Source organism: Hoplias malabaricus, chromosome Y, assembly GCF_029633855.1.
Source record: "Hoplias malabaricus isolate fHopMal1 chromosome Y, fHopMal1.hap1, whole genome shotgun sequence".
NCBI classification, from domain to species: Eukaryota; Metazoa; Chordata; class Actinopteri; order Characiformes; family Erythrinidae; genus Hoplias; species Hoplias malabaricus.
In genome coordinates this window covers 80,200,183-80,224,891 of record NC_089820.1, presented here as the reverse complement: position 1 = coordinate 80,224,891, position 24,709 = coordinate 80,200,183, and the positions used below count along the sequence as shown (strand labels likewise).

At 43.8% G+C, this 24,709-nt stretch overlaps 1 protein-coding gene across 1 annotated transcript; it reads right to left on the bottom strand.

The window, feature by feature from the left end:
- Nucleotides 1-1,197: 1,197 nt before the first annotated feature.
- LOC136678556 (CUGBP Elav-like family member 5) lies at nucleotides 1,198-19,712 on the bottom strand. The gene is made up of 7 exons (XM_066656600.1): nucleotides 19,677-19,712; nucleotides 15,571-15,712; nucleotides 6,538-6,747; nucleotides 5,573-5,659; nucleotides 5,044-5,187; nucleotides 2,352-2,525; nucleotides 1,198-2,045 (listed from the first exon to the last, which is right to left on the bottom strand). Exons 1-6 carry the CDS (start codon nucleotides 19,710-19,712, stop codon nucleotides 2,398-2,400), a joined length of 747 nt encoding a protein of 248 aa, XP_066512697.1. The 3' UTR covers nucleotides 1,198-2,045; nucleotides 2,352-2,397.
- Nucleotides 19,713-24,709: the final 4,997 nt, after the last annotated feature.

Below are 24,709 nucleotides of genomic sequence, written 5' to 3'. Positions count from 1 at the left end.
CAATATTTTAAGCTCTTAATAATTTAATCTGATTTAGTTTAGTACTGAAAGAGTTAAAAACATTAATAAACTACACAGTTTTGGAAGTGTTAAGAGAGGTGAGTATGTTTGAGTTGCAGAGCTGACACTTTACGTTTGATCACATTACGGCGTGGTTTTTTCAGGTAGTTTATCAAGGGATGCGCCGACATTGTGAGCATCATAAAAAAATAGAAGTAAATATTTGACTGACAACTACTTAAATTAAATTGGCCTATGATTTGAGAAGTGGCCAGAATTGTAACTTCGGCACAATTTAAGGTTGCCATGACAACCCTATTATAAAGGTTAGGGATCAGAATGTAACTGCTGCACCATTTAAGGTGGAAAAGAAATTTTTAAAAAGCTTTGGCACCAATGTTTAATTGTTAGTTTTATCCATTTTTACGGTTTAGTTTTTTTTTTTTTTGGTCGAATTGTGGGCTGAATTTTGGGTTTCAATTTTCTTTTTGGTGTGTCATAAACCTAATTATAATTCTACATTTTGCAGAGTTTGTTGGATTATTTTATGTAAGCGCACATCATACAGCGTGATTTAGGACAAAAACAATGAACAATGGAAGTACGTAAACTTAACGTAAGGAACCGTTTGGATTGGTTCATGGGTACAGCGGTGTACGCTTTTATATTGTGTTACAGGCTGGTGTTTCTGGGGGTTGCGTACTTGCCGTGTCAAAGTGTTCAAAACCCCAGTGAGGTGGTATTTGTGGTGTTAATAAAATAATTTTGCGTTGCGCTTTAACAGCCAGTCCTCCAATCTGCCAATCAGCACCTACGTGAATTGTATGTGTTCTGCCACAGACAGATGCACTGTAGGTTGGACGTTATTTTACTAAAACAAGGTGTGGCTGGGATCAGAAGAGGAATCAGAATGTGCCCATAACCATCTCATCTCCACTCAGACTCTAGCATTGAGCTACAACACCCCACTAACACATCATCTATCACTCTTCAGACTTGTAGCTTTGCTCACGTCACCTGGAAACTAGTTTATTCACAAAAGTGTTTTGTTATATTATTTTTTTTTGTTATTTTTTAAGAAAACAAAACCCCAGTTTCACCCCCCCCCATTTTTGTACATACACTATACACCCTGAAGTATTCTGTCTAATTCTTAAATCGTAATTATATTAATATTATTATTATTTTTATGCAGTAGCCTGTGTATTGTAAGATAATCAATGATAATATTGAATGTTATTGATGATAGAGATTAAAAAGATTTGGTCCTCAGGTCCCCCAAAAGGGGCCGTGGAAGAGAGAGAGAGAGAGAGAGAGAGAGAGAGAGAGAACTGCAATGATACTGCTTCTGTGGAACTGCTAGTGAGCCATATACAAGAGCTCTGCAGGACAGAGAGAGAGACAGAGAGAAAGAGAGAGAGAGGGAGAGAGTTATGTCCGTCATAACGACGAAAATCTTTTTTTTTTTTTTTTCTCCTTGGATCTTCACGTATTAAAACCCTCATTCGTCCATAGAAGTAAAAGCCATAGGTGTTCATTCGCCTTTTTCCCTTCCTTTCCAAACTTCTGTACAAGGATCTGTCCATCAGTTCCATCCATCACTGCTTTTTGGAGCAAAATCCGAGTCCCCCACAAAAACTCAAAAGCTGGACTGTTGCTCCAAAAGTGTCCATAGTGTTGCTCATGTGTTGTTTATTTTTTTAAATTATTATTTTAAATTTTTTGGTCTTTATATTCTCAAGCAGAAGTTTGTTTGCTGTTGTCCTGTTTGGCTTCCATTGCTGCTGGCTTCACTTCCTCGGGTTACAGCTGTTCCCTGTTCTGCTGAAGAACCTCTGTCGCCGTGACGACGCTGAAAAAAGGTACATCTGATATGTTTTTTTTAACCTCTTTTCCAAAAACAAAAAGTACATCTTTTACCACATTTATTTATATTTTCTTCTTCTTTGCACTCCTTTTTATGTGACGTCTGTCTCTGGTTCATGTTGGTTTTGCAAGAAAAGTTTTCCATCCGTCAAGATATCAAGACTGTAACCATTCAAAACCTAAGACGGGAATGAAAGAGTAATGTTGGACTCTGGAGAGACACACACACACACACCCCACACTGAAAACACACACACTAGAAATGAACTATCATCTATATCCAGCTTAATATACTGATACCTAGTGTCCTGGATGTAACAGATTCAGTACTTAGTCTATTAAAAACATGGCGGCCCCCATTAGGGGGACCCTGTCTATGGACCATAAACTGGTTAATTCACAGCAAATGTAAATCCATTAATAGATATTTCTCATTAAACAATATATATATATATTTCAGTGTTTGGAGGAAGCAGCAGCCCCACCTGTGCTGTTGGCTGTGTGTGCGTGTACGTATGTCCATGGCAAGGGTCAGTAAGGGCGGCTGGCGTCCTTAGGCCGTTTCAGCTGCACTTTCAAACGCTTCATGCCGATCTGGAAGCCGTTCATGGCCTGGATGGCTGCCTGGGCGCTGGCGGGGTTATCGAAGCTCACAAAGCCTGCAACACACACCCATAAGGAGTGAATATGGAGTTATTGTGGGCATCTAGATAGCATTTTTGTAAGCAAAGCCCCTCCCAAACGGTAATGAGCAGTTAGTAAAGAAGAGAAAGAAACAGCGATAACAAATCTGGTCTGATCAGGACGTGCAGGTGAGTTTGTGTTTGGCTTAGAACTGCATAGACACTGTGTATACTCTTATAGGCATTTATGAAATGACCAAAAGCTCTGCAAATATTGTAGCACTGTTATTGTATCACAATATATGTATTGTATTTATTGTAGCACGACCGCTACTACATCATTGTTAGTTAATGACAAAGGGGTTACATTCTTGGAAGAAAAAAAAAACAAAATAAAAACGCCAAACAGAATCCTGTCCAGTGTGTAGGCGGAAACAGCCAAGGGAGCACTCTCATTGGTTAGGACTTCAGGAGGTGAACCCAAGGTCTAACATGTCAGGTAAACCACTAACTGGAACTGGAATTGACTGTTGATTTCAATGTAAATAACACTCCAACCAGGTTAATGTTCATTACCAGCTTTATTCACACAGGGGGAAAAGTCTGGGTAACGTCTGATCCAGGATTTACAGCTATTTGCGTTCATATCTCCAGTGCAGAAATACACACACACACACATGGCTCAAACCCTCATTGCTCTAAGCTTTGATGCTAGTTTGTATTAGGAATGTGTTCCAGTTTTTGCTCAAAGCTCATGGCTCCAGGGCATCGTGATCAATGTGTACTCTGAACTCTGTACAGATGCATCTCTAACACAAATGAATTCACTCAGAAGTGGCTGAACACAATCTGTAGTACACTCACTGCAGTGTGAAGCATGCAGATGCTTGGATCAGTGAGTGTGTTTACAAAATCTAATCTGATCTGATCTAAATTTAGGAGAATCAGATTCTGGCAATTTTCTGTTCAACAGGTTAATGATCTGATAATGAGAATGCTCAGTGTCTGACAGTCAATGTTTATTTGTAAACACAGGACAATCACATTTACCATTGAGTGGCAACTCACTAATAAACTCAACACAGCATGTGCTGGGAAATTCAATTAATTTTAGTTCAAGGAACCTTTGTCTTTATTTGGTTACTTTTCTGCACATGTGCAGATGGGTAAGAGTACAGGGTGGGCCTTTTATATGGATACATCTTAATAAAATGGGAACGGTTGGTGATATTAACTTCCTGTTTGTGGCAGGAGGGGGGAAACTTTTCAAGATGGGTGGTGACCATGGTGGCCATTTTGAAGTCGGCCATTTTGGATCCAACTTTTGGGGTTTTTTTTTCAATGGGAAGAGGGTCATGTGACACATCAAACGTATTGGGAATTTCACCAGAAAAACAACGGTGTGCTTGGTTTTAGCGTAACTTTATTCTTTCATGAGTTATTTACAAGTTTCTGACCACGTATAAAATGTGTTCAAAGTGCTGCCCATTGTGTTGGATTGTCAATGCAACCCTCTTCTCCCACTCTTCACACACTGATAGCAACACCGCAGGAGAAATGCTAGCATAGGCTTCCAGTATCCGTAGTTTCTGGGGCTGCAAATCTCGTATCTTCACAGCATAGACAATTGCCTTCAGATGACCCCAAAGATAAAAGTCTAAGGAGGTCAGATCGGGAGACCTTGGGGGCCATTCAACTGACCCACGACGACCAATCCACTTTCCAGGAAACTGTTCATCTAGGAATGCTCGAACCTGACACCCATAATGTGTTGGTGCACCATCTTGCTGGAAAAACTCAGAGAACGTGCCAGCTTCAGTGCACAAACAGGGAAACACATCATCATGTAGCAATTTCGCATATCCAGTGGCCTTGAGGTTTCCATTGATGAAGAATGGCCCCACTATCTTTGTACCCCATATACCACACCATACCTTCAAGATGTGAAGCACCTGAAACTACGGATACTGGAAGCCTGTGCTAGCATTTCTCCTGCGGTGTTGCTATCAGTGTGTGAAGAGTGGGAGAAGAGGGTTGCATTGACAATCCAACACAATGGGCAGCACTTTGAACACATTTTATAAGTGGTCAGAAACTTGTAAATAACTCATGAAAGAATAAAGTTACGTTAAAACCAAGCACACCATTGTTTTTCTTGTGAAATTCCCAATAAGTTTGATGTGTCACATGACCCTCTTCCCATTGAAAAAACAAAAGTTGGATCCAAAATGGCCGACTTCAAAATGGCCACCATGGTCACCACCCATCTTGAAAAGTTCCCCCCCTCCCATATACTAATGTGCCACAAACAGGAAGTTAATATCACCAACCATTCTCATTTTATTAAGGTGTATCCATATAAATGGCCCACTCTGTACATTGGATTTCATGAAATCTGATAATAGTTTTAATCTGATTTATAAAACTGGAGTATGCTGTTTACATGACCATTAGAATAATCAAACAACTTCCAGAACCTGATAATAAGAATAACCATGTTAACAGGGTGCGTATAAACTCCTGAAATGTGTGTGAGTGAGTGTACTGCTCTCACCGAAGCACTTGCTCTGGTTAGTGGCTCGATCCATGAACACTTTGGAGGAGATGACGGAGCCGAAAGGCAGAAACATCTGCATCAGCTCATTATCACCAAACTCTTGCGGCAGGTGATAGATGAACAGGTTGCAGCCCTCTGGACCTGCCACACACACAAACACACACCGAAATGTACACACAAACGTTGTCAAATCATAAAAAATCAGCATTAAAAATGTTCAGTGAATTCCTAAATCATTGCTTTAAAGGGGCGGTCAGTCATTTTTAGCATAAAGTAACCAAACCGTATTTATAAATATAAGTACTGTTTTTAATATAGAGTCCTCAAATGCAACTTGCACAAGTTGAAGGCTCAAATTGCTTTGTGGCCCTGGAATAAACCAGTTTATTCTCCATAGAGAGGATCCCCCACATGGGAGTGGCCATTTTGAAAATTGAATAAGTTTAGTACAGAATCTCTGATACAAAAAAATAATTGGAGAAAAATATGTATTGCACCTTTAATGCATGAAAAGACGTTTGCTCACCTTCTCGTTGCTGCTGCTGCTGAATGACCTGAGGTGGCTGTGGCAGTGTCTGGCCTATAGGGGTCAGTGTGGTGGTGGGGTAAATGGCTACACACACGAAGGGAACAGAGGGAGGAGACACAGAATTACAAGCTGCTGGTTGACCTTTATATTCTAATGGGAGATTGACAGGACCCCAACGCAACTTGAAAAGGCATTAATCAAATATCAAGCTGATAGCGGGTGACAGATTGTGAGGACGCAACGAGAGCTATCATTTCCAGACAGGTTATATACAAACCGACAAATAGAGATCATGTTCTAGCAGGGGGGCATTACACAGACAATCGCAACCTAACGTTTTAATCAGGGAGCACACTTCAAGGCTGTGACATTCAATTCAATCAACTTGATATTAGCATAAGCACCAAATCCCCTCTCTCTAATTGTCTGCCACTCTTTAGACGTATATACACATAACATTAAAGACACTTCCTTGTTTCTACTCTCATTGTCCTTGGTCTTCAGGACCCACCCCATAGGACGGAGCAGGTATTAAGTGGCCTGAGAATGACCCGCCCAGACCATAGCAGCTCTGTGGGTGCTTCACTGAAGAACATAGTAAAGGGAGGCTAACAAAGTATGCAGAGCAATAACAAAGGACACTTATATGGTCAGTGCAGATGATTAAAGGGACAATCAGTGTGGAAAAAAATGTGTGTGGGGGGTGGTTTTAATGTTATGGCTGATCAGTGTATGTACAGAACTCCACCACACAGCTGTTTTAATGTATATGTTGAAATTAAAGGTGCAATCTGTCATTTTTACCACCAAATAATATTTATAAAGATGACTATATTTACAAAAGCATCACATGGGAGTGACATTCTCTGATACGTCCAGAGCACATTAGCTTTCTTAACAGGAGGAAGAGTCATTGGAGAAAATGACTGATTGCAGCTTTAACATACAGTGTGTGTGTGTACCTGTGTACTGCTGGACGCCAGTGAAGGCCTGCTGCAGTGTGTCTGCCGCAGTGGGGCTCTGGGTGGAATATGGCGGGAGGCCGTTGGTGTAGACCGCCTCCACTGGGTGACCGTTGGGCTGAGGGGGGATTCCCGTGAAGCCGTTGACGATGGGGGTCACTATGCTGGGCACAGCTGAGGACGCCAGGTTAGCCGGGGGGGAGCTGAGTCCTGCGGAAAAAACAAACACTGACCTCAGACTCATCAAACACATCAGCAAACCTTCCCTTACGTCTTTAACCTTTCTGTTTATCAGAAATCGTTTGGCATTGGGCGTGGTCAGATGTGGGCGTGTCTACTCCACAGTGCTGTCGATAATGTGTGGAGACCTTGTCCGGATAACTTAGTGTTTGAAGTGTTGATACAGGTACAGTCCTGATGTCATTGTTGACCGTGTACTGAAACATGGTGCACAGGAGTGGACCGGGCAGAGGCCATGCTGAGGGCAGTGGGATGGTCAGTTGAGTCCAGCAGAGCGTGGGAATATTTATGAGCGCTTTGACTGCGAGTCTGCACTGGATAATGCTGGAGACTTTAACTCCAACACACATCAGCACCACTTGTCTTTGTTGTCAGTCAAACTGAGAAGAAGCAGGAGACAGAGCGATACCAGTGGCTAAATAGCCCCGGGGCAAAGTGTATACACACACACACACATATACATATATATACACACACACACACACACTTTTTAAGGTGCCAGTGACAGAGCAATTGTCTCTTGCTGAACTTTGGAATGATGCAATGTTGCTGCAATATTCAAGGCAGAAGCACAATGTCATGCCACAGAGACAGAGAGAGAGAGAGAGAGTATAGAAGCCCGTTCCTGTCAGGTTAAGGAGACAGAATAATTTCTTTTCTGTCAGTTCTATTTCTGGCAGGAGAACGTCTAAATATTGACTTACTTTCTCCGAATACTGACTGTATATTTCCAGATAATGAAATCTAGACTACGCATCTTGAAATAATGACATTTTTTTACATCTTCACTCTGTATCTCATAATAAAGGCAGGTTTCAATTAAATATTAATGTAATATCTAAAATACAATGTGAATATTTCAAGTAATTAGTTCAAAATAAATGATGTCATTTTCTGGGATATTATGCTGCATTAAATTGGTTTTATCACGAAAATGAGTTTCCCACCAGGAGGCACCACGTGAACACCTTCTGAAGTCGTAAAGTGAAGTCGAATACCTCAAAAATATTCAATGCAGCCTGATCTGGCCGAGTTGTGACATGGCGGAGCAGCCCACCAGCAGTAAAGTGTCTAACAGTACTGTACTATGTTGTTTTCCTATATTTATGTTCAAAAACACTCAGAAAGGCTACAATTCTTTTTTTAAACTTCCCACACAGCCACAAGAACGTGACCAAAGAGTTGGACCTTTGTGGAAATCTAAAACCTGACTATAATTAAAGTTTTCAGTGAGGATTTGGACATAATTTCAACATAAATTCATTCATTCATTCATTGTCTGTAAGCGTTTATTCAGTTCAGGGTCACGGTGGGTCCAAAGCCTACCTGGAATCATTGGGTGCAAGGCAGGAATACACCCTGGAGGGGGCGCCAGTCCTTCACAGGGCAACACACACTCACACGTTCACTCATACCTACAGATGCTTTTGTATTTTTGGGAGAACACACCACACTCCTCACAGACAGTCACCTTCAGGAAACCCACGCAGACACAGGGAGAACACACCACACTCCTCACAGACAGTCACCCGGAGGAAACCCACGCAGACACAGGGAGAACACACCACACTCCTCACAGACAGTCACCCGGAGTGGGACTTGAACCCACGACCTCCAGGACCCTGGAGCTGTGTGACTGCGACACTAACCTGCCGCACCACCGTCCCACCCACAACATAAATTGACTTCATACATTTTTGATCATATAAATACATATTCGTACCTATCGGGTCAACGTTGTGAGTCACAAGTGCACGTTTTGAGAATATAAGATATAATTATGATACATCCAATCAATATTTTGAGACGATATGTCATTTACTTAGAGATACGGAGTCAAATCGGCAGAGCAGCTACTAGAACACACTACCACCCCTCCTCTGCTACTGTTAAAGAGAGACAGAAAGAAGAAAGAGAAAAGGCAGAGAACAAGAGAAAAGTGAGAGAATGAGGTGTGAATGAGTGAATAAGGGAACTACTGACATTATCTCTAACTCATAACGAAGAATATAATCAACACCACAGTATTCTGCTGAAAGGAACTGTGTCTGTAACCTACTTTTTTCCTGTTGTGTGTGTGAGAGCAGCTGTGCAGATGGAGACAGAAAAGCGTGATGGTTGCGTCCCTGAGGGCTAGCTCTCACTCTTCTCACGACACTCATGTTGTCACGGAAACTAGGAGGTGAAGGCCTGTCACTTGACGAAGCCGACCAATCAGAGGCTCAGTGTGGATTTACATGCGCTCACAGTACGACATATGGAAATTAATATGCTAATATTCCTGCTGTAAATGATACGTGATATACGATATATGACACTATAGGTCACACACACACACACACATCTGACCATTTTATTGTAGGCACTCTAAACCTGATACACTCCTGTGACACACACAGTTTCACACAGTTGCACTATGAATGATCCACCACCTAATAGTCAGGTGATCAGCAATAAGTAGTTTAATCTGTGATTTTCTCAAAGAAAAAGGGTGGAAAAGACCAACAGGTTTGACCCGGATGGAAATAAAATCACAGAGGAACATCTGTTAAAGAGGAAATGATCCCAGGACACTGCAAATTTAAACCTGCCTGAATGTACTTTTTTATTTATTTATATTTTATTTGTCGTGCATGAAACTAACCTAGAGCCCTAACCATCAGACACTGTGCTGTATTCAGGAAAAACACGTAGATTTACGACTTTCTGAGCCACTAATTTTCTAGTTTTTATTCCTTTCCTTTTCATTTGGTGATGCATTTGTGTCCTCACAGTATTTTGTTTGTTGGAGTTGGATCAGAAAAGAACCTTTAGACCCACATTAAAACAAACTGGACACTGAAGAGCACCTGATTGTGAAGTAGTTCTGAGTGAGTACGAGTGAGAGAGTGAGTGAGTTATAAGCTGCTTCTATGAGGTGCTTTGTATCTAAAAGTATCAGCATATTTGTAAAACGTCATTTGCATGTTACATTACGCCTGACTGAGTGTAGTTCAGTTCAGTTCCATTCAAACCTGTTCCATTCAGAACTCTGCACGGCTTGGAGTTTCAGGGAGTTACATCACTGCACACTTTCCCTGCGTTCCCTACGGAAAGGTGAGTGCATCATGATTTAAAGCTACTACTACAGTGTGTGTGTGTGTGTGTGTGGGGTGAGGAGGAGGCCCAGGAGAGCTGTTGTGTCTTTTGCAGTACTTTGTGCTTTGAGTGTCCTCAGTAGTGGTGATAAATTAGACTGCCATGTCTACTACTGTCTGCTCTGCACACACCAAGGAGAGCTTTCTAACACACACACACACATACACACACACACACACACGCATGCAGCTATAAGGTTCAGTGGGCGGTCAGAGTAAGAAACAAAAATCAATGTCTATGGTAGAGGCTAAAAAAGGCAGGACACTGTGTTAGAGATCCAGTGTGTGTGTGTGTGTGTGTGTGTTCATGACTGTAAGTCACTGTGTTCACCGATGGGTGATGAGATGCGCTCCAATTTAACACACCACTGCTGTCCCACTGAGACTTATTCATACACTCCGACAGCTGCTCTTTAAAACAGATCTCATTGAGCCTTTACTACACACACTGGACTGTACATCCACTATACATACATAGGCTGTACACACACACACACACATGGGAATATGTCGTGTGACATACAGTAGTTCCACAAAGAAGCCCTGTTTAGATGACGTTAGCACATTGTTTCACTGCACACCGTTAGAATTTATTTTGATTTTAGTTTCTTTCTTTCATTTATCACTATCACTGTGTCTGAGCTGGGTAGGTGTGAATATGTTGACGAACATTGATCAGTTTAGGAAACAAAAGCTGGGAGGCTTCAAGCAGGGAGAACACACCACACTCCTCACAGACAGTCACCCGGAGGAAACCCACGCAGACACAGAGAGAACACACCACACTCCTCACAGACAGTCACCCGGAGGAAACCCAAGCAGACACAGAGAGAACACACCACACTCCTCACAGACAGTCACCCGGAGGAAACCCACGCAGACACAGGGAGAACACACCACACTCCTCACAGACAGTCACCCGGAGGAAACCCACGCAGACACAGGGAGAACACACCACACTCCTCACAGACAGTCACCCGGAGGAAACCCACGCAGACACAGGGAGAACACACCACACTCCTCACAGACAGTCACCCGGAGGAAACCCACGCAGACACAGGGAGAACACACCACACTCCTCACAGACAGTCACCCGGAGGAAACCCACGCAGACACAGGGAGAACACACCACACTCCTCACAGACAGTCACCCGGAGGAAACCCACGCAGACACAGGGAGAACACACCACACTCCTCACAGACAGTCACCCGGAGGAAACCCACGCAGACACAGGGAGAACACACCACACTCCTCACAGACAGTCACCTGGAGGAAACCCACGCAGACACAGGGAGAACACACCACACTCCTCACAGACAGTCACCCGGGGTGGGACTTGAACCCACAACCTCCAGGACCCTGGAGCTGTGTGACTGCGACACTAACCTGCTGCGCCCATTAGTAAATTATTACAATGCAAAATCAAAACAGTAGCATATATTATGTTTTAAAACTGTCCGAAAATTATTAGCATTCCTTTCTGAGGAAAGCTGGAACTCTTCCAGTTGGCTGTCAACTTTGAAAAGTAACAGAAGAAGTGTATTTCATTACAAACTTAACAAGTAAACAAATCATTAAGTGCCCAGACGGAGGCTCTAGCCCATGTTCAGCGGCACGGATCTCTCTCGTTAAACTCCGGCGCGGAGCTCCTCTGCCCGTCTGAAATGCATATGCGACGGCTGCCTGTTTTCCATGCAATCGATCCTTTCGGATCAATAGGATCCTGCACCGGGCTCCAGCCTGTGGCACTGATTAGCGTGGCATGCTGGGAAAGCTGATATTCTTCATTCTGATGGGGGTTTGAATTGGCCGGTGTGGACCGGGCCGATGGAGCTGCTGTGTTTCTTGTGTATCTGTGCACTGAAGTCCCAGCTCTGTTACAAAAACCAGAGGGTAGAATTACACTTTACGCCGAAGACCCCAACTACAGACAGAAGAGTAACCCTACTCTAAACACACGTCTTTACCCAGAGGTCTAGAACTGTGTCCGGCTGATGGATTACAAGATCTTGACACACACTGGGCAAATATAACAGTGGATAGAGATGTGTGTGTGTTTATATATATATATTAACCACACACAGGCACATACAATTTCAGCCACCATTTTGATTTTACATGCAAATCACTGGATGGATCTCCCTTGTAAGTCAAGGCCAGCTAATGCTTCTGCGTCAAACTTGCGTCAAAAGTCACGCTTAGGTCCCACACAGCTGCCAACCCTACACAGTAGCCTGATGCGCACCTCCCCGGAAATGTAACTACGGAGACCACAACGACACAACGGATGAATGTGGATCAAGTTGAACTGAGAAGTACAGAAATATGAACAACGCTTTTAAACTCAACGGAGACTGCAGACAGCAGCAAAATCATAGCCTGAGATTTCCTCAGACATTGGTTTGGACGTCATGGGACGAATAATAAGATAAAACAAGGGAAAATACAGAAGCCTCAGAAAAAAATACAACAACAACAAAAAAAATACATTGTTTACAATCACTGGCTTTGTACTTGTTTCTTTCTTGGCACCGCATAGAGACTACACTGTAAACAAATTCTTGTAAATTTTACAGTAAAATACTGGCAGCAGAGTTCCCAGCCATTTACCGTATTTTTACAAGAACACTACTGTATTTCAAATTTACAGCATATTACTGTAATTGAATAATACAATAATTTACTGTAAATACTGCGATTTACAATAAAATACTGTAGCAGACTTGCTGTAAATTTACAGCAATTTGTTACAGTGCACACTCTGTTCCAATAGGCACCCTAGTCCCTGAATAATGCACCTTAGATTATTAAACTATGAGTACTACTACTCTGCTACATTTTCTACAACATAGTGTGGAGGAATAAATTTGAGATTCAGCCCTAGTGTTTTGGTAATTTAACTACGGAATGAGGCAGACACACCAATACACACGTATAAACGCTCAGAACGGTGTAGGGCATTGTCTACGGCATACAATGGCCTTCATTCACATACTCACTCGTGTTTAGCAACTGCACCACAAGGAGGTGCTATTCAGAGCCTATATAGAGGTGCTATATAGAGGGCCTTGTGTACCATAGAGAGACCAAAACAAGAACCAAAAAACAGTCCTACAAATGGTTTTCACTGCTAGAACTTTACAAATTCCAGGCAACACTTCCTCCACCATGGCTTTAACTCCAGTTCTGACATGTTTCAGGACACCTCCATTAGACCACCGCTGAAACAGTGAAGCTTCTATCACCGAACACCCACTTGGATTAAACCGGTTCCAGGGGTGATCTGGAAGTGCTTTTCCCTTTCATACACACATAACATAGCTGAAAAATCATCGCTGGCAGGTTCCAACACGTTAAACCATCACATTAAAGGCACTTTATTGCTTTGATCAGCTGCCCCCTGCAGAGCAGAGAAGATGGGATTGATCCATGTTGAGAAAAGCCTTTGGAAAGAGGTAATGTTTAGATTACCGACTCTCTTAATCAGTCTGTTGGAATCTACAAACTTTTAACTTTATTTTTACCTCCAAAAGGCAGCAAACAAACAGATTACTGATCGTTTGTACATGTCTTTCTCGCATAAGAAGAAAAACCTGTTTACTTTGTGGTCCCTAAATGCACCAGTTTATACTCTATAGAGCGGGTCCCCACATAAGTGGAGCCATGTTTTCTATAGAATCTCTGGCACATTCAGGACATCAGTGTAGCCAACAGCTCCTTAAAAGCAGAGAGAGGCTTTCAAACAGGGTTAATATGGACTTTAACATGGGCAAGACCTTTAGAAAGTAACCTTTAGCTGCCCTACTTTCTGAGGACCCTTCTCCGATTGGCCGGCCGAGCTCCGGACTCTAGCCAAGCTGCTGTAGATATTCAGTTTCATGTTCAGAGCGGGGAACATTGTCATCTCACTTTTGCAATCACGTCGAGTGGCGCCAAAGAGCCCCTCCAACACAGAGCCATCAGCAGAGAGAGGTGTAGAGACTCTCGGATAATCGCCCAGCTCGAGTTCGCTAATCAGGGTTTGGGGAAGGGGTCAGAGAGAGGGATGGTGGGATGTGGGGGTTGAGAAAGGGAAGTGAAATAGAGGGAGCAGTTCTCCTTTAAAGCCTGACTCTCTCTCTCTCTCTCTCTCTCTCTCTCTCTCTCTCGTTCACACACACAAGCCCAAGTGTAATCTGCATTAGCGCCCAGTGGTTAGCGTAAGAATGGTATAATAATCAAAGCAAATGCTCAGTTTGTATTGGACGGTCACTTGTGAATCTGCCCATAGAAATGATCCAAAGGCAGTTTTACTCTATGCAAAAAAACAAAAAAACAAAAAGGTGAACTATCCTCTGAGCTGCTGTGACACTGACATTGTGATGGTGTGTTAGTGTGTGTTGTGCTGGTACGAGTGGATCAGACACAGCAGTGACTACTGGAGTTTTTAAAACCCTTAGTGTCACTGCTGGACTTAGAATAGTCCACCGACCAAAAACATCTGTCTCTGACTTTACATCTACAAGGTGGACCAATGAGGTAGGAGTGTCTCACAGAGTGGACCGTGAGTGGACACAGTGTTTAACCCTCTGTGGTCGAAGGACGTGCCGGCGCGTCAAATACGACCATTCACAATGTTTCTATTAATATCTTAGTGATAGCACAGCGCTGGAATACAGTTCAAACACTTCATCGCGACTGTATGCGGTACTGTACATCCCGAGTTACCAGCCTATGTATAAGATTGAGACACGCCTCCTCTGCCTCTCGCCGTGTCTAACTGGTGGATTCGCTTGTTTTTAAGATTCTGATAAAACTATATCAATCACCAAAACAATTCATCCACACGAGTAAAGGGATGTTTTCACAAGAAATATAAAGATTTTCTAAAACCGGATTTAAGTTTTTCAGGATTAGAGACAGATTATCTCTTCATAAAATGCTCTAGGTCACATGGGCCTCTCTTAATGAGAGAGCTGAGACCGTTCTGAACATTTTGATATACAACATGTGGGCAATGTATTATAATACACGTACAGGGTGGGCCATTTATATGGATACACCTTAATAAAATGGGAATGGTTGGTGATATTAACTTCCTGTTTGTGGCAGGAGGGGGGAAACTTTTCAACATGGGTGGTGACCATGGCGGCCATTTTGACGTCGGCCATTTTGGATCCAACTTTTGTATTTTCAATGGGAAGAGGGTCATGTGACACATCAAACTTTTTGGGAATTTCACAAGAAAAACAATGGTGTGCTTGGTTTTTATGTAACTTTATTCGTTCATGAGTTATTTACAAGTTTCTGACCACTTATAAAATGTGTTCAAAGTGCTGCCCATTGTGTTGGATTGTCAATGCAACCCTCTTCTCCCACTCTTCACACACTGATAGCAACACCGCTGGAGAAATGCTAGCACAGGCTTCCATTATCCTTAGGGGGTTTATTAAGGTGTATCCATATAAATGGCCCACCCTGTACTTTAAAGACAAATTTCAGAAAATGTAGAAAATGGGTTAAAAACTCCCTCAGGTGGAATACAGTGTGAAAACCTGCTGCCTGTCTCTGCTTCTTCTCTGAGAACACTGTGATACGAGCTGTAAGGAAGGTGTGTTAGGTCCTCATACACAAAGACCGATCCCATGTGATGGTGCGGTGTTGGCTGAGACTGACCTGACACTGGGGTCATGGGGGTGGGCGGCAGGCCGTTCATGTTGAGCCCCACCTGGTGGATCTGCGTGGCGGGGAACGCCATGCTGGGGGCCAGGTATGCACCGTGAGACGCAGCCATTATAGCTGCCTGCTGCTGCATCAGCTGCGAGAAGAGGAGAGAGGGAAAGAGAGATGGGGGAGGCATAAAGTGAGAGAGGGAATGAAAAAAGAAGGGAGAAAAAGAGAAAGAGGGTTTTAAAGAGGTTTCATATCTGGAAGCACTCATTAAGGTCTGACAAACTGTACACGCACATAAACACACACATGAGAAATAACCACAGTGGCTAATTGAATATTTAATCGTCAGGATCCCACCCCTCTAACGTGAGCATGTAGAGCTCAGGGGGCCTGTGTGTGAGTGTGTGTGTGTGTGTGTGTGTGTGGACATTAGTGTCTCCTTGTGAATAAGTTATGAAGCAGCAGCACTCAAACACTCATCATTAAATAAATGAACACAAATCCACTCTAAACTCACCCCCCCCCCCAAAAAAAAAGAGGTAATTACACCCAGCCTGTCGCTATGGCGACCACTCAGACAATCAATGAGCTTAAAGGCCGACCTGTCAGAGTGTGACCATCACAACCTGCGTCCCCCTTCTCCACAGAAATCTGCTCACCTTCCACTTCTACGGTTCCGAACGGCTCAGGTCAGCAGCATGGTTTACAACCAGCCACAACATTCATTCATTCATTCATTCATTATCTGTAACCTTTATCAGTTCAGGGTCGCGGTGGGTCCGGAGCCTACCTGGAATCATTGGGCGCAAGGCGGGGATACACCCTGGAGGGGGCGCCAGTCCTTCACAGAGCAACACAGACACACACACACACATCTACGGACACTTAGAGTCTCCAATCACAGACACAGGGAGAACACACCACACTCCTCACAGACAGTCACCCGGAGGAAACCCACGCAGACACAGGGAGAACACACCACACTCCTCACAGACAGTCACCCGGAGGAAACCCACGAAGACACAGGGAGAACACACCACACTCCTCACAGACAGTCACCCGGAGGAAACCCACGCAGACACAGGGAGAACACACCACACTCCTCACAGACAGTCACCCGGAGCGGGAATCGAACCCACAACCTACAGGTCCCTGGAGCTGTGTGACTGCGACACTAACCTGCTGTGCCACCGTGCCCCAGCCACAACATTAAAACTTTAAAAGGGGGACGTAACCTCCAACCTCAAAATGTTACATAGTGCAGTTTCTGCAGTGCTGAGCCCAGAGTAGCAACAACAGTGACTCTGCTCTCCCTGTTACAGGTCAGTGAAACATCACAATGATTTTAAGGCTGTAATTAAAAATACTACATAGTGTTCCTTTAAATACATCTTCAGCTCCAGTTTGTACTGGACTTTTATTTTTAAACCTTATAGACAATAGCTCCAAAGTTATGTTACATTTAAAAACATTAACATTCAAAATGATCGAAGGAATGTGACCACTTTATTTCTTTATGTATATAAACTTGCATTGCACTGATAACAGTAAACAGACGGAGCATTTTCCTGTTTATATTTCCTTGCAATTTTCTGTTTTCAAATCAGTTTTTCACATTCATTCATTATGTTTTTATTTGTGGATGAAAAGTAAAGAGCATTTTGTCACAATTCTCGTTGTGAAAGATGGGTCACCAATAAATATTTTAACAAAACAGTTTTCGTTAACACTACTGTAAAAGTTCTAAACATGAACAAACGTATCGCACTTAAACTGCTAGACACCGAGGCCAGTCCTGACTCATCCTTGACCCACAGAGCTCTAGTCTTTTCTGGATGCTGTGTGTATGGTTATCACTGATTACACTGATGCTTTAAGATGTATTTGGAGACTTCCACAATGTTTCTAACTTGAAAGCCCCCTGTCGTTATGCTTTGTTTTGTTTTGAATCGGGGTCTGTACTAACGCAGCGTGTATGTACTTTGTGAATGTGTAGGAACTGTAAACAGGGCTGCCCTAAAAATGAGTCTCAGTGGGATTGTCCCCTGTTATAAATAAATAATTTAATGAATTAATTAATAAATAGTAGGAATCTAGGGCCTGGGTGATGGTCCTGAGGGAGGAGAACGATCGCACACAGGCCACGGAACCACAGCTGCCTCCAAAATCCACGGCGTCGGATCTATAGGAGCCTATGAACAGGCCAGGACACACAGATCTATAAAGCCAAAGCATTAGCATGTATTTGTAATGAGTGTGTGTGTGTGTGTGTGTATTTTAGTCATCGTGTGGACACTGCAGAGCCAATACCTGGAAGAGATCATTGACCATTCTGTCAGCTGTCCTCCAAAATTGACTTGGAATCAAATACTTTTACATTGTTTTGTTAGATATTTTTAATTGAACAGGTAGGATGCTATATATATGGTGGAATATAGGAATGTGTTGAAGCTTCTGCTAACAGGATCTTGCTTTGTCACACACACACACACACACACACACACACACACACACACACACACACACACTGTTTGTCTGCAAACACCAGATCCAGGGAGATTGTACAGACAATAGAACGTGTTCTGTGAACACACACCAATTAACACAACAAACAGCGAGCGTCAGGCTAATGCGCTTTACATGATTTGCTTTAGATTATCTCCTGGTTTCTTTTGTCTCAGGTTTGTGGAAGTGGAGCTGTGTGCAGTACCACGCTCAGCCATGAGGGGGCAGTAGCAGACACTGACATTAACACTTAAAGTCTGCATGTCCCCCCTTCCATAATTATTCACTCATATTCAGAAGAACATCATTTCAGTGTTCCTGCTCTCTGCCACCAGCATGGGGTTGTTTTATTCATTGCGTCGCCATGGCGATGTAAACTAATCCATTGTAATAGCAATCGATTATTCCACTGATAGCCAATAACGGACCTTGCCTTGCTCTACAACACAGTACACCCTAACGAAGGGGGCTAACAGGCTTTAGACTATAGCTGTTAGAACACTGTGATAAGGATTTGATGGCATTCAGCCATGACATAACTACATCTGTAGTTACATTGTTATTACATATATTATGACTGTATAACTACAGTTATTACAGACACGTCTGACAAAATGAGGCCCCTCCTCTTTCTCTCACTCTCTCATTCCACACTGTGTCAGAAACCTCATTCAGAACTGGCCAAAGCTGTTGGGATTCAGTGGTCAGGAAAGAGCTGGATAATCCTTCGCCTGGGTTTAGGAAGTGCCCACCCAGGAGATAGCCGACTTTTGCGAGCTTTCTCCCTGTTTAGCTCAGAGCTAATCTCGACAAGAGTGTGTGTGACTTCACCAAGGACTGAATGCAGAGCTGACTGGGGGGTTGGGAACAGGAGTATCTCACTAAGTTGTGGGAATTAGATCATAACGTGTGGGCTAGCGATAGTTAAGTCATTCAAACACTACACGGCCATGTCTCTTTTTTTATTATTGAGACGAGATGTCCCCTGTGGGGCTCCGTACCGGCCACGTTATCGTATTCGGAGGATGTCATATGATCAGGGATGTCCAAACATATCGATAAGACAAATATGTTTGTAGTTGTGATGTCACAACCCTGACGTTTTCAAAATCACCGTTTCTGGAGAACCACACGGACCGGGAAGTAAATGGTACACGATCGTTGTTCACATACCTCATCACACATTGTGTTTCAAAGACATGGGGGAAATGAATTTCTTCATGATATGGGCCTTTAACCTCGGGCCCGGTTTCCAGCCGCAGCCCTGCGTCCAATCCCTACTTAACACGCCTCACCTTCTTTCTGGAACATTCTCTGATTACTATGCTAATGAGCCTGGCAGGGACTTTAAATCCGACACATCCCACACTGGAGTGGTGTATCCACTCGGATACAGCTGGGAGAATCACAGAATGTGGGGAATGTTCTTGAGAAAATAGACTTTGGAAGTGTTATCATGTCTATATCCTGTGACTGAACGTTCAGGGGCTAGAATCCACAATAACACAAGCGTGGTTCGGTGATTGGACAGAAATGATTTCTCATTCATAGCTCAGTAGAATTGAACATTGTTGCCTCATTGTTCTGGAGAACACAGTTCTCACACTGCTCCACTCTGCACCCATCTGGGCACTGGGCATGGTGACGTTATTAGTTTTACTATTCCAATGTAATTACCAATCCAAATCCAAATCTAAATCCAAATGTAAATGTAACTGGTGTATAACTGTGTTAATTACACTAGCTGTATTTGTAGAGTCTAATGCTCAGATTCTCATGGGACATTTCAGATTTAAAACATATCATCAGTTTGCCATCATCATGTTATTTAAATGTACACAGGTGTTGTACACAGGTGTGACTATGTAATTACTATGTAATTACACTGTAGTGACGTTCGAACAGTAAATTGATGGAAGCACTACACAGATAATGGCTCTGTACCTCCACAAAGTGTTGTGATGTGTTGTGGTGTAGTCTTCAGTTGCATAGGTGTGTGTGTGTGTGTGTGTGTGTGTGATGGAGGTACAGAGTCCATGTGGAAACTGAATGTGTATGTGAATAAGAGTGTGTGTGTGTGTGTGTGAATGGCTGGCGGCTGTGGAGAGTGTGTGTGTGTGTGTGTGTTACCCCACCCCCACCCCGCAGGCCTGAATTTCACTGTTTAAGGATTGTTTGAAGTGCTAGCCGTTCCCATTTCAATAATCCACATGGAATTCAAATCATTTATGCTCATCTCCTGCAAACAGCCGTGATTCTGCAGGGGAGTGAGTGTGTGTGTGTGTGTGTGTGTGTGTCAGGGGGGGTTCTGTGGGAAGCTCAGACGAGGTGGGGGTCCTTAGTGTTTACAGTGTTGAGGGTCAGAGAGCAGGTGGATTGTGGGTAACCTGGGGGGTTTCCGTCTGTTGGGCCACAGTAAGATGTCGTGAAGAGGAGCTTACACAAAGAAAAAAAACACACACACACACACACACACACACACACAAAGGGGACAATGAATACTACCAAGTAATAAATGGAGAAGTGTCTAAAAACTTTTGACTACTGAACAATGCATGTTAAGACTCAGCATGAAGGTTCACACACACACACACACACTGGTGCGCGTGCTGTAATTAAGGCTGTGAGCCTGTAGGGTATAGTCTATATATAGGTCGAGCGGATCTATTTGATGTGGTGTATAGATCCTTTGGCGCAGCACTTCCACAGCAGATTAAAACACAGCCTGCTTCTTCTTTTTTTTTTTTTTTTCTTTTTAAACATTAAACTCTGCTTTAATACCGTGTTTAATCTGCTGTTCTGAGCGCCCAGCTGCCTCCACCACATCAGAAAGAATATCTACATCTAATCGCGTTATCGCTTGATAAGTAGCTCATGAATATTCCCAGAAACTCTGTCTTTTTTTTACATTAATTACATTAACCCTGCCGTAAACGCAGCTGGAGCTTTCTGACAGAGATGAATTACACTGTCCTCTGTCACATGCAGCAAAGACCTGAGTGAAAGCAGTGAGTGGGTGGGAAAGTTCAGTGACTGGGGTTCGATTCCCAGTTCAGACAGAAACACCATGCTGTGAGTCCTCGGGCAAGACGCCTAACTCTAAAGTGAGAGGACACAAAGCTGTGGAGCGTTATTCGGATACAGCCGCACGGAACTGCAGCAAACACAGGTCACTTTCTCTTTGAACTCTTTGTCTCTTGTTGCTGTGGAGACGTGTAAACAGTGGGTTTACTGAGGGACGGGGACGGTTCGCTCTGAACTCAAATATTCTTAAGTGTGAGGCTAAACACTTTGTGAGAAGGAGATTTTTTTTGCCACACGGCTGTTCCAGCTGTTTTGGTTCTTCCAGCTGTTCCAGTGGAGTGAGAATTACATGTGATCTCTGGCTCCGCCCTCTGTATTCATGAGGAGGGGAACTGAAATAATGTTAATACATTATTCAGTGGCTTCATGAAGGGAGGGGAGAGAGGTAGATGACAGGCACTGGACAGCTGGAGCTGTGTGTGTGTGTGTGTATTCACAGTGTGTGTATAGGTGCTGTAGGTGTGTGGGTGTGTGTGTGTGTACTCACAGCATGTGTATAGTGTATAGGTGCTGTAGGTGTGTGTGTGTGTGTATGTGTGTGTACTCACAGCGTGTGTATAGGTGCTGTAGGTTTGTGTGTGTGTATGTACTCACAGCGTGTGTATAGGTGCTGTAGGTGTGTGTGTGTGTGTTTGTGTGTGTGTGTGTGTGTGTGTACTCACAGCATGTATAGGTGCTGTTGGTGTGTGTGTGTGTGTGTATGTGTGTGTACTCACAGCGTGTGTATAGGTGCTGTAGGTGTGTGTGTGTGTGTGTGTGTGTGTGTGTACTCACAGCTTGTGTATAGGTGCTGTGGGTGTGTGTGTGTGTACTCACAGCTTGTGTATAGGTGGTGTGTGTGTGTGTGTGTGTACTCACAGCATGTGTATAGGTGCTGTAGGCGTTTGTGTATGCGTGTGTGCTCACAGTGTGTGTATAGGTGCTGTAGTTGTGTGTGTGTATGTGTGTGTACTCACAGCGTGTGTATAGGTGCTGTAGGTGTGTGTGTGTGTGTGTGTGTGTGTGTGTTTGTATGTGTGTGTGTACTCACAGCGTGTGTATAGGTGCTGTAGGTGTGTGTGTGTGTGTGTGTGTGTGTACTCACAGTGTGTGTATAGGTGCTGTAGTTTTGTGTGTGTGTGTGTGTGTGTGTACTCACAACGTGTGTATAGGTGCTGTAGTTTTGTGTGTGTGTGTGTGTGTGTGTACTCACAGTGTGTGTATAGGTGCTGTAGTTGTGTGTGTGTGTGTGTGTACTCACAGTGTGTGTATAGGTGCTGTAGTTGTGTGTGTGTGTGTGTGTGTGTGTGTACTCACAGCGTGTGTAAAGGTGCTGTAGGTGTGTGTGTGTGTGTGTGTGTGTGTGTGTTTGTATGTGTGTGTGTACTCACAGCGTGTGTATAGGTGCTGTAGGTGTATGTGTGTATGTGTGTGTACTCACAGCGTGTGTATAGGTGCTGTAGGTGTGTGTGTGTGTGTGTGTGTGTGTGTGTTTGTATGTGTGTGTGTACTCACAGCGTGTGTATAGGTGCTGTAGGTGTGTGTGTGTGTGTATGTGTGTGTACTCACAGCATGTGTATAGATGCTGTAGGTGTGTGTGTGTGTGTGTGTGTACTCACAACGTGTGGATAGGTGCTGTAGTTGTGTGTGTGTGTGTGTGTGTGTGTGTGTACTCACAGTGTGTGTATAGGTGCTGTAGTTGTGTGTGTGTGTGTGTGTACTCACAGCGTGTGTATAGGTGCTGTAGTTGTGGGTGTGTGTGTGTGTGTGTGTGTGTGTGTGTACTCACAGCGTGTGTATAGGTGCTGTAGGTGTGTGTGTATGTGTGTGTACTCACAGCGTGTGTATAGGTGCTGTAGGTGTGTGTGTGTGTATGTGTGTGTACTCACAGCGTGTGTATAGGTGCTGTAGGTGTGTGTGTGTATGTGTGTGTACTCACAGCATGTGTATAGGTGCTGCAGGTGTGTGTATGTGTGTACTCACAGCGTGTGTATAGGTGCTGTAGGAGTGTGTACTCACAGCGTGTGTATAGGTGCTGTAGGTGCGTGTGTGTGTGTGTGTACTCACAGCGTGTGTATAGGTGCTGTAGATGTGTGTGTGTGTGTGTGTGTGTGTGTGTGTACTCACAGCGTGTGTATAGGTGCTGCAGGTTTGTGTGTGTATGTGTGTACTCACAGCATGTGTATAGGTGCTGTGTGTGTGTGTGTACTCACAGCGTGTGTATAGGTGCTGTAGGTGTGTGTGTGTGTGTGTGTGTACTCACAGCGTGTGTATAGGTGCTGTAGGTGTGTGTGTGTGTGTGTGTGTACTCACAGCGTGTGTATAGGTGCTGTAGGTGTGTGTATGTGTGTGTACTCACAGCGTGTGTATAGGTGCTGTAGGTGTGTGTATGTGTGTGTACTCACAGCGTGTGTATAGGTGCTGTAGGTGCGTGTGTGTGTGTGTACTCACAGCGTGTGTATAGGTGCTGTAGGTGTGTGTGTGTGTGTATGTATGTGTGTGTACTCAGCGTGTGTATAGGTGCTGTAGGTGTCTGTGTGTGTGTGTGTGTGTACTCACATTGTGTGTATAGGTGCTGTAGGTGTGTGTGTACTCACAATGTGTGTATAGGTGCTGTAGGTGTGTGTATGTGTGTGTACTCACAGCGTGTATAGGTGCTGTAGGTGTGTGTGTGTGTGTGTGAGTGTGTATTCACAGCGTGTGTATAGGTGCTGTAGGTGTGTGTGTACTCACAGCGTGTGTATAGGTGCTGTAGGTGTGTGTGTACTCACAGCGTGTGTATAGGTGCTGTAGGTGTGTGTATGTGTGTGTACTCACAGCGTGTGTATAGGTGCTGTAGATGTGTGTATGTTTGTGTACTCAGCGTGTGTATAGGTGCTGTAGGTGTGTGTATGTGTGTGTACTCACATCGTGTGTATAGGTGCTGTAGGTGTGTGTATGTGTGTGTACTCACAGCGTGTGTATAGGTGCTGTAGGTGTGTGTATGTGTGTGTACTCACAGCGTGTGTATAGGTGCTGTAGGTGTGTGTATGTGTGTGTACTCACATCGTGTGTATAGGTGCTGTAGGTGTGTGTATGTGTGTGTACTCACATCGTGTGTATAGGTGCTGTAGGTGTGTGTGTGTGTGTGTGTGTACTCACATCGTGTGTATAGGTGCTGTAGGTGTGTGTGTGTGTGTGTGTGTACTCACAGCGTGTGTATAGGTGCTGTAGGTGTGTGTGTGTGTGTGTGTGTACTCACATCGTTTGTAAAGGTGCTGTAGGTGTGTGTGTGTGTGTATGTGTGTGTACTCACAGCGTGTGTATAGGTGCTGTAGGTGTGTGTGTGTGTGTGTGTACTCACATCGTTTTTATAGGTGCTGTAGGTGTGTGTGTGTGTGTGTACTCACAGCGTGTGTATAGGTGCTGTAGGTGTGTGTGTGTATGTATGTGTGTGTACTCACAGCGTGTGTATAGGTGCTGTAGGTGTGTGTGTGTGTGTACTCACATCGTTTGTATAGGTGCTGTAGGTGTGTGTGTGTGTGTATGTGTGTGTACTCACAGCGTGTGTATAGGTGCTGTAGGTGTGTGTGTG

Bases quoted from the DNA above. Each gene is read 5' to 3' on its own strand.
- LOC136678556 (XM_066656600.1), bottom strand. From the start codon at position 19,712: ATGCCCAGTGCCCAGATGGGTGCAGAGTGGAGCAGT. The intron at 6,748-15,570 runs GTCAGTCTCAGC...TTTTTTCCGCAG, and splicing joins CCCCATGACCCCAGTGTCAG to GACTCAGCTCCCCCCCGGCT. The intron at 5,660-6,537 runs GTACACACACAC...TCGTGTGTGTAG, and splicing joins TGGCGTCCAGCAGTACACAG to CCATTTACCCCACCACCACA.